The 16,023-nt window shown below is 37.7% G+C and overlaps 1 protein-coding gene and 1 pseudogene across 4 annotated transcripts; one reads left to right on the top strand and one right to left on the bottom strand.

Annotated features, from left to right (window-relative positions):
- The first annotated feature begins 64 nt into the window (after positions 1-64).
- LOC111320715 (uncharacterized) lies at positions 65-8,567 on the top strand. Of its 4 annotated transcripts, none has more exons than XR_002693892.2 (8): positions 71-361; positions 630-700; positions 1,306-1,362; positions 1,713-2,663; positions 4,789-5,013; positions 5,602-5,703; positions 6,664-7,041; positions 7,308-8,567. XR_002693892.2 is itself a non-coding variant. In XM_022923405.2 (8 exons), exons 1-7 carry the CDS (start codon positions 319-321, stop codon positions 6,799-6,801), a joined length of 1,587 nt encoding a protein of 528 aa, XP_022779140.1. In that variant the 5' UTR covers positions 72-318; the 3' UTR covers positions 6,802-6,835; positions 7,308-8,567. The 4 variants fall into 4 exon arrangements, 2 of the variants coding, with proteins under 2 accessions (XP_022779132.1, XP_022779140.1); XM_022923405.2 differs by having other exon boundaries at positions 72-361; positions 6,664-6,835; XR_015999992.1 differs by lacking the exons at positions 6,664-7,041; positions 7,308-8,567 and adding an exon at positions 3,960-3,985 and having other exon boundaries at positions 65-361.
- A 5,518-nt stretch (positions 8,568-14,085) lies between these two features.
- LOC148732627 (uncharacterized) lies at positions 14,086-15,159 on the bottom strand (annotated as a pseudogene).
- Positions 15,160-16,023: the final 864 nt, after the last annotated feature.

Genomic DNA, 16,023 nt, shown 5'->3' with positions numbered 1-16,023 from the left:
TTGACCTGAGGAGGGTAGAGGGGAGTTTCACTATTGTCACCTGCAGCACTGCTGTAGACACTGGTACGCCGGACAGGAGACCGTACAGCTGAAGATTGTCATTACAATATAATAGTGCAAAATATAGAAGATGTTAGGATGCTGCTTGGTGGTTTTAAAACCTAGCTTTTAATAGACATTCCCAAAACATTTACACTTCCTTTCCGGACGCAAAACAACGCAGGCGCAATGACATCATACCTCTAAAAGGTTAAAATGGAGGATAACATCGGCTGAGGCAGCAATTCTTTCCTTTCACGATTTGTTGGACTTTGGCTCATGATGACTTCTTTTCAAAAGACATTTCGCAAAAGTGGAAGTCGTAAGTGTTTGTTTCTTTTCTCCCTGTAAACCCCCCAGCTAAGAAATCGATAGAAAACATGAAATTGTGATGTGAATTTGACTATACGTGTGTAACAGTGCAGAAATAAGCATCAATTCTAGAATAATGCCTGCCGATCTAGCCTAAGGTATACAACACACATCTAGAATACCTTAGAAAATTGAGTATTACATGCTCTATGTTACACATATGAGCATCAAAAAGTGAGATTATGTAACGTTTGTTCTTGTAATAAACTCATCTTCAGATCATGCAGAATTTCATTCTCTGCAAGGAGTCGAGGTCAAAATTGGAGAGAGGTTCAGACCGCCGAAAAAGGTAAATAGGGTTACTAGTACCTCTCGATATGTTTTTTTTTCGCGTAAGCCTGTAAGGTACGCAATCACGTAAGCAAACTATCAACATTTAAACATGCAGGATTTGAAATGGTTGAACCCGTGATTATCAGCAGATCATTCATGAATGTATATTTTGATCGCCCTGTAAGGTAGGTTTAGTTATTCTAAATATAACGCAAGAACTACTCCTGTCAAAATTTAATATTGTCACTTCATTTGAGTTATGACTGAGCATTAGAGAGCTTTTTCTATGCTTACAGAGCCTCAGCTAAAGAGAAAAGGTAGTTGAGAGAAGGTGTGAGACAGTTATGCAGGAGTTATGTAAATCTGAGATGCAGTAGAGGGTTTACATTACTTTTGAGAATTCTTTCAAACCTTCAAATGTTTAGAAGGGGTGTCATCTTTATAGAAAAAGTCTTTATAAAATATTTTTCAAAAAGTTGTGTGAATCTGCTGAAGATGGGCTGTACTGCGCTTTGCAGATCAGGCATTTAGATCTGGCTTTTACATCATTCAGACACTCTAATTAGCCAGTGAAAGTAGGTGAAGTACCTCAGTTGATTTATTAGTGTGGTTTAACTTCAGGTAACATTACCTGTTGGATGGCAGCAAAGAGATCCCTCGGTTGTCCTAAGTGTAATGGTAAGTGGTTAAGTTAGAGTAGATATTATTATAATAGTAGTTTTGTTGATGTTACTTCAAGAAAGTGCCAGCCTTTATTTTTTAATATATCCTACAATTGAATCCTACATACAGGAATTGAAAAATTCAAGTGCAGTGGAATCACCTGTATACTTGTACAAGTATATGTTGTAGTTCAATTATATACACAAACTATGTTTTTGTGCAAGGAAAAGAGGGTTAAAAGAGGGTTAAAGAATTAAACTCAAATGTAAAAATTTACTAGGAGAAAATGTTTCCCATATTCCATCTCTATAGCTTTCTCTTTAAATGTCTCGATACATATGTTTCTTTGCCTTCTTTTCTTGTAGTATGACTTCAGTCTTGAGAAAGATGTCATTTCTAAAGCAGATGCCTTAAAGGCTTCTACAAAAACAGAGGTGCAATCCTCACCTGAACCTCATGTGGAAAGTTCTTCATCAGACACTCCTTCTGGTCAAAATTTAGTGTTTTCAAATGTTGGAAGTGAGATTCTTCAACCTGTAGTTGCTCCTGGATTAGGACATAAAAAAAGTGATAGCTTTGGGGGAAAAGGAAAAAATGCATTTGACTTGGCAGATTTTGAGGGTGACACATCAACACCATTCGAACTTGTGGAATTGCAAACAATAAATGATATGGATGAACTAAAAAATGTTCTTCAACCTAACATTATAAGGCCAGCTACCACAGTGGAAAATCCATCCAACTCTCATGCTGATACAAAACTTAAGGCCTCTACAAGTGCTTCAGCTACTTCTATCAGTGTGTCTCCTCCTCAGAGCTCACTTATTGATATTACCGGAACAAATTCATGTAATAAACCTTCATCTGTCACTAAACCTTCAGACATAACAACCTCAACCAATGCCAACACAAGGGGTGCATTGCTAGTTGACTTTGGAGATTCAAGGACGTCTTCAAGTACTCCTCAAGTTCCAGCTGTAAATAGTGACTCAGTCACAACTACTTCTTTGTCTAGCACAAGACTTTTTCCTGAGAACAGGCCCATCTCCAGGGGTGGTGTGTTACCCCCAATTGGGCAAAGTGTTTCCTTGACAGGTTCTCAACAACTGCAAGGACAAACCCATTCACAAATTTTAACACATGCTGGTGAGAGTAGAGATTCATTTCAGGGTGGGATTTATAATTTTCCAAAAACTCCTCCATTGCAAGGGCAACAGCCAAACTCAATACCTCGAGATGCTAGAACACAACTCAGACAGAGCAGCCCTCCCTCAACTGTTTTTAGTCCAAGAGAACCAGAGTCCATTGAACCTCAAGTGAGTAAACTGTCTTAATATAATATTATTTTGGTTTCGTCAACTGAGTGGATAATGTAAATAGGCCAGTATAAGAGTTTCTAAGGCTGACATTTCAAGTATCAGCCCTATATAAGAGCGAAAGGTTGGCCATTTCCTCTGACATATAGCTAATGCTTGAAACATCAACCTGTACAACATGCAGAACATGTACATACATGCAGAACTTTTTTGACTTTCCTCACTAATGCTGTTCAAAGATGATTTTAAAGTAAATTATTCCTGCTCACTAGATGTAAGGAGAAATTGTCAGTTTCGTGATGAAGGTGAAGACCTTCAGCTGTAAGTGTTTTACCTGAGAAATGATGGGAAACACTATTTTGTACTTGAACATTTCATCATCAGTTTGCATCTTTAACCTGGTGGTGTGCACACTCTGACTGCATTGCATCATGGTCATAAAACAGAAATTGAGTCATTTGCATCTTGATGTGTTCGAGTGAACTTCTTTGGTGGCAGCAAGATAGCATGAATATATGTGGATTGTAATGGAGATTCACTGTCTGTTGCTGTTCCTTCAAAAGTTAAAAAGTTTGACGGGCATGCACGACTCCCGTCATTTCTCCATGACGAATTCATTCCTAGGAGGCAACTGACGTTATTAATTAAGAAAGATTCGAAATTGCAATCTGCCTAAGAATACTTGACTTAAATGGCAACAGTTACACTTACAATTGATGGTGGGATGAATAATTTCAAAGTCGGAAATTATATTCGTAGAGGCGAGTTATTGAACATGGAATTGATCCTTGACAAGCAAATGCATATTAAGAGACAGAGACCTTGTAATACACGAACTTTTTCCACCAAGCGTAAATACGGGATTTGTAAAAGGAGAACCCCATGCCTCCTAAGAACGAATTGGTCTCGCTCCACATTTAGTGAAAACGTACAGAGTTTCAAAATACCCTTCGAGAATAGAGGAAACCTAGATGAGGGTTTTGAGAACGTATCTCTGGAGTTATTTCTGCAGGAAAGAAATATGCTTTAAAACGAAGAAAATAGTGCGTGCACAGAAGAAAATGTTGTCTTTTGTAAAACAATCTCATCCGGCTTTGCTAAACCTCAAGAACATACAGATAGGGAAATGACACCTCAAAACCAACCCTTATTATCAAATTGCAAAGGATAGTCATCAAGAGATATTCTAATAAGAGCTAAAGGTTGAGGGTAGAAGATTTAAAAACACTAGCAAATGGTAGGAGACGCACAGGCCTATCAACACCTTTTAACGGTCAACTGCCTTTTGCTTTCCAGCTTTCCGGTGTGTCACCTCACGCAAGGTAGAGGTTTTCATGGATCAAGTGACTCTTTTCATTGCTCTAATTAAACTGTCCTTCATTCAATGATCAAAATAGAAGATTTATCACACAACACTCACAATTAGTTAGTTTTCCTTCAATTAGGAAAGTAGATTTGCAACACGATTGAGTGCATATAATAAATGTCCTTGCAGTAGTAATGCTATGTAATGCAACACACCAAATGAAACAATGGGCTTTTTCGCTCCATTAAAGGGTCTCAAACACTATCACTTAAAATGCTTAAAACATTTGTACCATTGAAGCGTGTTTGAGCACGTTTTATCAGAGCTATTGAGGAAGGATCAAAGTGGCCATGCAAATCTTTGAAAGGCTTCAAAACTATAGCATACAATGAATTTGACCTTCTTGAAAACCAGTCTCAAATTACATGCTAAAAAACAGTGCTAGCATTTGTCCTTGAGAACGATAGAATACGCGACAAATACATACGAATAATAATTCTACACGTTCAGAATAATACCAAATTATATTTACCTATAGTGAAAGGAAAAGGAAACAGCCTAACTTTTTACAGAATGTTCAGTCAAAATCTGCTAATTTCTGCCTTTTTACCACCATATTGAAAATAATGCTACCACAACTCAATGCAATTGGAGTGCACACACTGCCTGATCTTCAACATTATCAGTACACATGACTGTTGTACAAGTACAAGGCTCTTTCAATTAATGATAATTCCAAAACATTGAAAGAAGACATTAATTATCTGATATATTTACTGATCTTCAGTATTTCACCTGAAGTTTAATTTTTTTGTACAGAGTCCAGGAGTGTGTGGGCATTATCCTTCTCCATTACCTCCAATTGGAAAGCTGGATCAAGGGCAAAGGACTGGTAAAGTTAGTGAAGATAGGTCCTCTTTACCAGATCCATGGCCTGTTTTAGAAGAGTCAGAAAAAGCATTTGTCAAAAATATTGCCAGCATGGGTTTCCCTCAGGCACGTGTTAGTAGGGCTGTGCAGAGACTGGGGATGAAAGACAGTGAGGTAATGTGTTAAGTACCTTTCCTTATCCATGGTGTTACATATATGCTGTACATATACCAGACCAAGAGAATAATAACTTTGATAAGAATTGAAGGGGTAATGATAAACAAATTTAATCCTCTGTCAGTGAGAGCATTTCAATGTGCTTTGTAGTGAGTGTTTTAAGAACACGTGTACATAGTGTTAAGAAAGAACTTAACATGGAATTATCTCAGTCTGCCATTAAGAAGTATCTTTCAACTATTAGGACATTGATAAAAGTTTGATTATGTACATGTATGCTGTCATTGACAGTCTTGCTTAGCAACCTGGCCGTTTAACAGGAAGTAAAAAAGATTTAGATACAGTGTACAGTGGAATCCCGATTTCTTGAACCCTCAGTTTCTCAAACCTCTCGACATCTTGAACCAAACCTTGTTTCCCTTGGATTTGCTTCACTTGTAATTTCACCCCCAATTTCTCAAACTCCCGATTTCTCGAACCAATTTGCATTTCCCCTGGAAATTCGATAAATCTGGATTCCACTGTATGTTAATCTACAACTGGAAATGAAAACTCAGTTTTAACATTTAACTCTGTAATTTACAGGTCATGGAATTCTTATTGGCTGTAAATGAATTGAGTGAAAAGAAATATCCTCCAGATACTGTTGAAGTTGCCCTCGCATATAATAATAATGAGAAAGCCAAGGTACTGAAATTGTATTGTGTGTACTCTGTTCTCTTTAATGGTATCACAGGTGTACAAATGCAACATACTCTATAACTTATACACGCTGAGGAAGGACTAGTCTTGAACTTGTACATAAGACTGTTGGGACTTTGGTCAGAATTTTGCTTTAGCTGATGTATGACTTAAACCCTGTTTAAAATCACTGGGTGATTTTCAATCAAAAAATACATGCCAAATTTCATCTGAGGTAAATATGTTCAGTTGTCCTCAGACTACTAATAATATTATTTTTTATAGAAAATGATCATAGCTGAAAATATTTAGAAATTTCCAAGAATATTGCAACTATTTCAAACATGTTCTGATTATATTTTAAAGTCGTCTTTGGGAGTTGATAAAAAACAGTCTGCAATGCTCTTCCTTCCACTACCAAAGGTTTTAGCTTACAAATAGTCATTTACAAGGACAAGTCTTCTCAGATCTAACTCAAATATACACACTGATTGCACTACACCTTTTAAAACAGTTTTTGAGTTAAGGCTGTGATAGCTTGAGTTTTTCTTCTAGAGGAGTAAAAATGGCAGGTCAGGTATGAGCTGGCAGGAGACTGGAGATTTTTGTGGTTTGGTGGTATAGCAAGACATGTTTTAACACATATACAAATGTAATTTCTAGTTATGTGCACATGTAGAGAAAGAGTTCCCATCACGAGGCTAGTAATTTCAGCCCAAGGTGTTCACCTCCTCTATGTGTAAGGTGGAACAGGCTTATAATTCCCTCTCCCCCTCCTTTTTGCCTTTTGCATGGGGAAGAAGATTGGATTCATCATTTTAAATGTTCATGGCTTAGTCTCAAAGATTTTTCTCTGGAAATGATGATCTTGAGGTTAAAAATTATGAACAAAACATTCTGTCTTGGACTTCATTATCATGTGTTCATGTAACTAATCATTGGCATTCAACTCTTTTCTGCTCACAGGCAGCTGAATTTCTTGAACTAGTGAAGAAATACAAAGACTTTGGCTTTAAGGAAGATAACATACTGAATTGCCTGCAAGCTGCTAATAATGATGAAGAAAAAGCTTTGGAATATCTTATTAGTCTTGGGTCCACATAGCACAAATCAATTTTACTGAAAGTTCAAGTCTAATGTAAGATATGAGTCAATTCTTAATTGTATTTAAAGTTTAATGCAGAGTTGACTTTTGTGTTTAGTTATTTTGGTATTTTCTCAATACATGTAGTTATTTACCCTAAGCCAGATTCCACAGTTATTATGAAAGCAAACTGACAAAAGCTCTTGGTCCAGTTGTTCAAATGGATAAGGCTACCTAACTGGTAAATCACTCTCCAGTGGGTAAGTGTCCCCTAAACCTACTTGTTGCATTGTCCTATTATTTGGCCCTGGTCTTGACCAAGTCAAACCTCACTGTCAGTTGGTTGACTACTGTTTGACTGATTAATGACCATTTAGCAAATCATGTGTTGGCTTCGGAAGCCTGTCATACACATGATCATTACCCTGTCCATCCATCAATTGATTGATGAACATTCAGTTGTAATATTATTGTTTATTTTTCTCTTAGTTGAAAGCAAGAGTAACATGATATTTTTTCCTTTAAGGTTCCCTTGCTGGAATGGTCTACAGACTATTGCTAAGGAGGAACATCGCTGCAATAGCTAAATTCTTTAAGAACTAACTGTTAATACTAAAACAAAATTGAGTGAAAGTTCTAGTGTACATGAAGATGATTATTTATCATCCTTGAATTGCTAGTCTGCTATTCACCTTCATGACTGGGCAAGACTACATGTACTGTTTATGTAAATAATCTTCTAGCAATTAATGATTTGAGAAATACAGTAAATGAGTTTGTCAAGTTATTCACAAGTTAGTCTCTTGGAATAGGCGACGCATGCTAGACCAGTCAAATTTATTTGAATCCCCACCAGTTGCTCAATATCAGTAATTGTTCATGGGCATCTTGTCAGGCATTAAAGCTGCTTTTGATCCAAATGCAGATCACCATGATTCCTACATTTTTAGAATCATACCTTTTAAGTCTGTCAAAAATTAGTTTAAAATAAAACTGCATTCTAAACTATCCTCAAATTAGCCAACCGTGTTATTTGATCATTGATTTGTGCGAACAGTGTCAAGAAGGTTTATGGCTAGCAATGGGAAATATGGATTTTCTCGACACAATGTACGTATGCAGAAATGTCAAGGTCTACGATTTAGTTAGTTTAGACTTTATCTTCATCTAAACAGTCCTGAGGTATCGTTGTTTACATAAATTTGATTCCAGCCAGAGAGCTGAATGAAAATTTTTGACATTTTTGTGGGGCTGGTTTGAGTTAACTTAAAGTGCATGTTAACCAACTGGACACGCCGCACGATGGCTGAGATGCTTTTTTTTCAGTAATGGGTCGCAACAACAAGAACCATTAATGTGGTGTACAGTTTTTGTAACTGCTTGGGCTATTTATTATTTACGAAGACGCTTACCGTTAAAAGGAAAGTAACGCATACATGGGCGATGAAGGTTGGGTACATCCTTTCACACTAACTGCAGCTTTTATTTAGATTTCTCTCTATTACGTAAAGTTTTTGTATGTTCAAGTACACTAGTTCTATCTTTTTTTCTAGCGTAGATGTTTTACTTTTTATTCCGAAATAATGTACAATGCACAGGCCGTAGTTGTAAAACTTGCTCAGAAGGCTAAAACTTGCTCAGAAGGCTATTACTTGTAATTCAATGTGTTCACCCTTTCTTCTCAAAAAGTTTCCTGAATTAAAATATATGGCTGAGAAATTACAAAAGAAAAACAAACAAATCATCTCAAAAGATAAAGTAATGAAGCGTTTTCTCTGTATCTTAACTCACTTGTGGTGCTGCTTAGTGACGTCGACGGCGGCCTACCGTAACTCTACGTCTTGGCTGTAATTGCAAATGGATTGCAAGACATATTTACGTTAAGCAAGCAATTTTGTTCTCTACCGGTGAAAGCTTTCTCTTTAGTTGTCTCGAGACGCTTCCGTTCAGACCGACGCGTGAATGACACAGCTAGAGGAGTTGGAGTAAAAGAATAAAACACTGAGAATAGCGGCGCAAAGTGTTTGTTTCCATTCATTCTCGATCAAAGCTAATCTTTCGAAGGTTCAGATAAAGATTATCAATCCCTAGTAAAACACGAGAAGAATTTACTTCTGCAAGACCCATCTATTCCCAACAGCAGAGTGAGGGAGACATTAAAGTTGCCAACTTTGGATGAAACTTCCTCGGGGATTTGGAAAATGTTGTCAGCCGCTATTTCTTCCTCTAAATGTTAATATTTTCCAAAATTATGGCTCAATAGAAATTGTTAGGGGGATTCCAATGGTTGATTCGTAGGAAGAGAAAGGTGTATAACTCGAAGGGTGAGTCGTCTGCCTGTTTACCATGGCTAAACTGGGTAAACAGAGCTTAACTTGGCTGAACCGTGATGTTATCCACTAAACGGCACTTGTTCTCATTCTGCTTTGTTTATGACTCGCATGTCCTTAGTCAAATAGCTTGTGTTGCCGGTTTTATGGTTTAAGTGAGGAGCTTCGCAAAGCAAGAAATGAATAGATGATGGAGAATACAACATGGCGCAGCTCAAAGGCGAACTTGCGAGTTTGTGAAGAGAAAATAATACTAGAGCACGCCGTTATGGAAATACCCGAGAGGTCTGGGTCCGAGGTTCTCGGCCGAGTAAGATCTAATTAGTTATTCATACCGTGTAGGTGCGCGAGGGTAACTTTTAGGGTTAGGGTTAGGGTTAAATCCGTGTAGGTGTAGGAGCGGTTTTTAGGGTTAGGGATAAATCAGCGTAGGTCTAGGGCTAAATTTCGCATAGGTTCGTGAGTAGGGTTTCAGTTTTTAAAAATTAACGGTACAAAAAGTACAAAGGTAACAAAAGAATCAAAGATGACGGAGGAATTAAGTACAACATTTGGTTTTTTGCATATTATTTATTTGTTCACACAGCACGATATCTGATTTGTAAATAGGCGACATAAGCTAGAAAAGCCGCCATCGTGTCTCTGTATAACTGATGGAAAGTTGAATGTTCTCCCACGTTTGAATCATAGGTTTCAATTTCGTCAATGTATTTAGTCACTTGTCTGCGTATTTCACAAAGATCTTTTGAGGTAGCTTTTACTTTTACAATGGCAAATAATTCGTCTTGGATCGCTCCGGCCCATTGGGGGTTCTGTTCAATTTCTCCGTTCAAATGAGCTAGAAACAAGTCTTTAGTAGAGGTCATTTCTTTGTCTAAAAGTGGAGGAGAAAGCCAACTGCTGTCTCAAAGACCCTAGATTGAACAGGTACACTTGTTTGTATTGCGTTTAAAAAATGAGTGTCGTTTAAAACGCAAGTTTGGTAAACAAGAATAGACACGCAAGATTTTTGCATATTTCACAAAAGACGGTTACTTGTCACACAACACGTTGTCATACAAGGACTTTAGAGCGAAGAACTTGAAAATGAGTGACATAGACCAAAAATGAAGGCATCAGTTGACAGTATAACCGATGGAATGTATTTTTTTCTCCCACTTCTTGGTCGTAGGTTTCAATTTCCTTGATGTAGGGGGTAACTTGTTTGCGCATGACGCCGAGATCATGTGTAGCGGTTTTTTTCTTTGACTATGGCTAATAATTCATCTAATATGGCTCCTGCCCATTGAGGGCTTTCTTTCATGTCTTTGCCCAAGTGTGTTAAAAAAGAGTTCTTTAGACGACGCCAAAAAACGGTTATCGCACCAAATTAGTGACATGACAAAGTCAGGAGGAGGAGGAATCTTACGAGCATTATAACGCACTGCTCAATCTGTAAGAGATGTACGATCGTAAGACACAGGGATTGACAAGCTGTCAAAGTGTTCTGGTAGACCTTGTCGCTATAAACTCTTGGTCAGTATTATGATGTCTGACTTTTACGATTTCTCCTGGGATTGCGGTCAATGCGAATGGTGTGTACTAAAAGAAGAAGAATAGAGAGAGAAGCGTTTTGGCAGGAAAATTTAAAAATAATAAAAGCACTCTAGAAACCAAAATGGATAGACGAAATACGAGTGTTTCTTATGAATGATACACAGTATCACGCAACTACCCATACCGGTTCTAGGACAATAGAGTATCCACACTTGAAAATTAGAAGGAAATGTATAAGAGATGTAGGAAGGAAACACAAATTAAAAGCGTTGAATAAATCCTGGTTTAGGGTTAAATTGCGTAGGTTATAGGAGCGTGTTTTATTTCATAATTTGAAAAAATAAAGGTCATCTAAGATGGTGTGAAACAATAAAAATAATGAAACCTAAGATAGTGTTTAATCCTCCCCTAGGGAAAATGATTTCAAGATAAAATGAATATTAAAAAAACGTTCATTTTAGAATAAAAGGAAGAAAATTGTCGTGACCAGGATTCGAACCTGGGTTATTGCGGTCACTCACAGGACCACACCCCTAACTCTCACCCTAAGCCCAATTCCCTAACCCACTTATTACTATATTAAAATCAAAATAAAAACCCTAACAGTCAAACATCAGAGTGAGACAAACAATGGAAACAATAAAACGCAAGATGGCGACTCATACTTCCAATAGTAAAAGTGATTTCAAGATGTCATTAGCATTCGTATCGAGTAAAAAAAAAATCGAGAATAAAAGAGGTTTGTTTCCGCCTAAACCCTATGTGAATAATTCATCCCACTCCAATAAAATGAAAATAGTTCGGATGGTGATCACTCAGTTCATGAGTATTCAAAATTATCTGAAAATGAACAATGGGTCGTTCGAAGTATAAACAGGCGATAGCTTTTTTCTCAATAAAAATGTTTACTTTAGTTCAAATCTTAATTAAAAATAAACTGTAACGCGCGAGTGTGATCACTAGCAGTGACGAAAGTGTTTTAAATTTTATACAAAATTCCGCAAGTGAGGGAAATAACAACGATACATCGACGCAATTCAATGAGAATGATTCGAAGAGAGATATTTAAATCTACCGTTTAAAAAATTATCAGAAAAAAATCGAACGAAAAGGGTATTCAAAAACGCAGCACCATGCTCATGAATATTCCTATTTCTCGGGAAAAATTAATGAACCATAGAGCATACAAACCGGGGGAAAATACGAAATGCCAGCAGGCGTTGTAACCTAGGTAGTCTCATTATTATCTGACCGTCAAATTTTAATCAAGTCATAGCATCCTTACCTGTTTTTCGGATCAAAGTCAATGACCTGTCTGTCGAAATTTTTTCCGAGTTATGACGTGTGTCAATCAATGATAGACCAATGGAAATCTAGCAATGGGTGTATAAGAGTGGCTATTAGTCGGAATGGTATGATCATACATGGGACCAAAGTGATGATGAAGAAAGTTCGATTTCATCCAATCAGACAAGTGGTGTATCTCACTAAAATTCACCCCTACATAGAAGTCGAAGAGAAGATAAATAAAATCAAACCGTTCCTGGATGCTCCGTTTAAACACAAAATAAAAGCGGTAAAAGAGAGGCAACATAGCAAGTACCTATATACAAGCACGTTTTACACAAAACCTCGACATCTATATGTGATAAAGCGATTGGAAGAATTACAAGGACCATAATCCAAAGACTTATTTAGCTCATATGATATGGACTTCCTTTACATGTGACGAAACATGACTAAAACGTGGAAACATTGCCACGGTCGCTACGCGACCGCATTCCGGACGCGCGCGCAGCAGCAGGAAAGAGGAAGAGAAGGAAAGAGTGTACATAGAATGATATAGTATCACTGTAATAAACTGTTTTGAACTGTCACATTTGTTAGTGGTAATGTCTTACCGCGAGTGTATATGAGTCCCACGAACTGAGTAAAGTTGAGGAATAAAATGACTAGAACGAGTGAGTCCATGCGAAGAATAACTTATATTACTTGAAGAAAGAGTGTAAATAGTTATGACATGTGTCAATCAATGATGGACCAATGGAAATGCAGCATAGAGTGTATAAAAGTGGTTTTGAGCAAGCCAAAAAAGCATCACTAACGAAAACATGCCTAAAGTAGAGACATATGTGGCTGTCATTGCAAAGGCTATTCTAAGTTCTAGCCAACTGGTTTCATTTTTAGTGAGGGATCGAGTCGACGGTATTAAGTTTAGTACAGTAAAAGGGGGGTATGTTCCCGAATCAAATTTGTGACTTCATTGAAGCAAACTTCTCGATATTCGTGAGAGAGAAAGAGAGAAGAGAGATTGATTGGAGACATAACGTGAGCTGTACTCTTTCGCGTATGAAGTGTTTTGATAATGGAGAATATGGAAGGACCGTGATTCGTCCAGATCACCCATGGAAGTTTAATAAAGATAACGAGTAAGTCTGAGTGTTTAAAACAATTATCACAGAAATATAAAATATATTAAAATGTATGATTTCCTTCTCATGTAGAGTTTTCGAAAAGAAGAGAAAGCAGCGAGCAAAGAGAACTCGTCCTTATAAGTTAAAAGAGAAAATCCCAGCACCCTCCTTTACTAACAGAAATGGCTGTAGAGCACATGTCTGCAAAGACAGGTCCATTGAACACACTGGTAGAATCGAACACAGAGGTGTCACAGGTAACACCCAGAGAGTTTGATGTGATAGAAGTTTCTAATAACGGAGAAATAGTTGGACTAGCAGATGCTGTACATTTGTAAACTTAGCATAGTCATAAATAAAATTCGACAAAAAATTGTTTACAACATGATTTTATTTGTCTTTGTTTCGCGTAAACATACACGTATACTATGCCCCTACTACAGTGATTGCACAGTGTTCATTTCCTCTTTTTCGTCATCATCATCATCGCTTTCATCTAATAACGGTTTGTTGATCAGACGATTCAATAGGAATTTTCTCCTGTCCACGGCAGCCTCTAATGCCTCCTCCCAATCCATACCGTCTTCATTCATCAATCGTTGAGCGGTATGCATGACTTGCCTATGTATTTTATCCTGTTTAATACGGTTATACCACTTTAGACGATGCAAGTATAACCTTCTCAACTTACGCCTAGCTAAAGGTAAGAGCGAATTGTCATTCTCGGATGTCCCCTCTTTTTCCTGTTCTTCTTGTTCAGCCAAAGTTGTTTTCATATCATCTTTCACTTCCTGTTTCCTGTTTCAATTCTAACCACGGATTCACAGTGACATTATCATCATCATAATCCTCACCGTCATCCTTGTCTTTATCTTCACCTTCACCATCATTGTCTTCATCATCTGAGTTTTCAGGCTCTTCATCTTCTTCTAGTGGTTCGCCAAAGACATCTAGATCCTGAGAATTATCAGTCATGGTCACACACACACGCACTATAAGTTTTCTTGATGTGTACTTGCTGGTGGTTGTTCCTAAATGATTTCTGAACAATGTGTAGGGTTGTTTTAAAGTTTCACTTTTCTAGGATACAATCGCATACATCCTTCATGTGTCAAAAGATGACTGAATACGCGGTGAGCATCCTTACTAGCAGGATGTAAATCCAGGGTGATATACCCATAGGGTCGTTGAGTTGCCTCAGAATACACTTGCATAATATCTTGCCATTCCATGGGAAAGGCTTGTAACAATAAATTTTTGAAACCCAATTGATCGCGTGGGTTTTTGAAAGCAACCACGTAATGAGCATTCCTTGAAATACTTTTTGCATATTTGCCAGGTGGAAACATATCTTGTTGAGTTGAGTTGCCTCAGAATGCACTTGCATAATATCTTGCCATTCCATGGGAAAGGCTTGTAACAATAAATTTTTGAAACCCAATTGATCGCGTGGGTTTTTGAAAGCAACCACGTAATGAGCATTCCTTGAAATACTTTTTGCATATTTGCCAGGTGGAAACATATCTTGACAAAGATAGATAACAGTAATGTTACGATGATGAGAATGTTTGGTGAAAAGGTCTAACACTTCTTAATCGTCTCCTCCTTCAGTCATAAGATCATCCATGACCAGTAATCCACCATCTTTAGGGAACCATTGCTTTAACTGTTCTTCATCGGGTAGGTTATCGTGAAATTTTATACCGTGTTGATGCATCTCACGGTATCCATCTTGCCAAGCACAGTAACAGTAGTGAATGACAGCAGGGGGTGGCGCAAACAATTCATCCAAATGTTGTAGCAGTAGTGATCTAGTGAAGCAAGTTTTACCGCATCCCGAAGGTCCCACGATTAATATGCTACTGGGTGATTTGAATTTGAATCCCTCACACCACGTTTGTGATAGATCGAACGACTGAGTCGGGTCTGTAGTCACGGGTGGAATGAAATGGGTATTTACAGTTGAAGGGAACCATTGATTTGGATTGACTCTTGAGTTCACGCATGAATTTTTCTCGTGACGCTCTTTGTTATCCGAACGCGTGAATGCTCTATTGCAGTAGCGGCAAAGGTGTGGCATTATCCGATCAGAAGTTTATCAAGGTATCACGACTCCCATTTTGTGTCACAGCGATACTAATGAAAAAATGTAAGGTTCTCTGCTTTTTATGTATTATGGTCTCACCACTTTCCCTAACCTATCACCGCCTCTTTACCCGTGTGTAAGATATCTTTATTCTCGCTAGATTTTGAGAATGTGTCTAACTTGGCACAGAGTTGATCGTATTTTTTCTGTAATTCAACCAATTCAGTTTTCACCCGTGTGTGGTGAGATATCTTGGGTGTCTTTTCTTTCCTGCCTTCCAGTACTTGTCGCTCACTTTGTCGCTGTTGTAGCAAGGATTGATATTGTTCTTTGTGTGCGGCAAGATTCTTTTCAATCTCTTGAATCGCTTGATCTAAGACCGTAATTCTATTTGATGGTATGTTTCATTGACACGTTTCTGAGTTTCAGGACTTTGCATCTTAGGGTAACTTTTCATTGATTTCAATCTTTTGGGGATCGTTCCATTCTCAGCATGTTTTTTATATTCCTTCAACACATTTTCCTGATACTTTACGCGAGCATGAACAGCATGCATTTTTTGTCGATACGACTTTAGAACCGCGGAAAGATCCTGAGTACTCGCCATCGTCCACACTCTGCGTGAGCAGGTAAGAAATGAGTGTGGAAGTAGACACTTCGAGTTTTATCATATTGTATACATCCTTCTCCGTTATGTCTAACAAACTTTAAAAGAACGCGCACTTTGAAATATTAATTATAATAACTCAAGGTGCGCGCTCATATAGAACCAAATGTTTATTTTTCTTATATACGAAACGGAACTGTCCATCTCGTTCATGTGGGATCGCATATTTTCTATTCTTCTTCCTCCTCCTCCTCTTTCCTCATCATGCT

Source organism: Stylophora pistillata, chromosome 4 (genome assembly GCF_964205215.1).
Source record: "Stylophora pistillata chromosome 4, jaStyPist1.2, whole genome shotgun sequence".
Classification (NCBI taxonomy): Eukaryota; Metazoa; Cnidaria; class Anthozoa; order Scleractinia; family Pocilloporidae; genus Stylophora; species Stylophora pistillata.
The sequence above is the reverse complement of the archived record's forward strand: the minus strand, read 5'-3'. Positions and strand labels throughout refer to the sequence as shown.

Coding starts and splice junctions, on each gene's coding strand:
- LOC111320715 (XM_022923397.2), top strand. CDS start 319: ATGATGACTTCTTTTCAAAAGACATTTCGCAAAAGTGGAAGTC. Junction 701..1,305: donor GGTTCAGACCGCCGAAAAAG/GTAAATAGGGTT, acceptor GTTTAACTTCAG/GTAACATTACCTGTTGGATG. Junction 5,704..6,663: donor ATAATAATGAGAAAGCCAAG/GTACTGAAATTG, acceptor TTCTGCTCACAG/GCAGCTGAATTTCTTGAACT.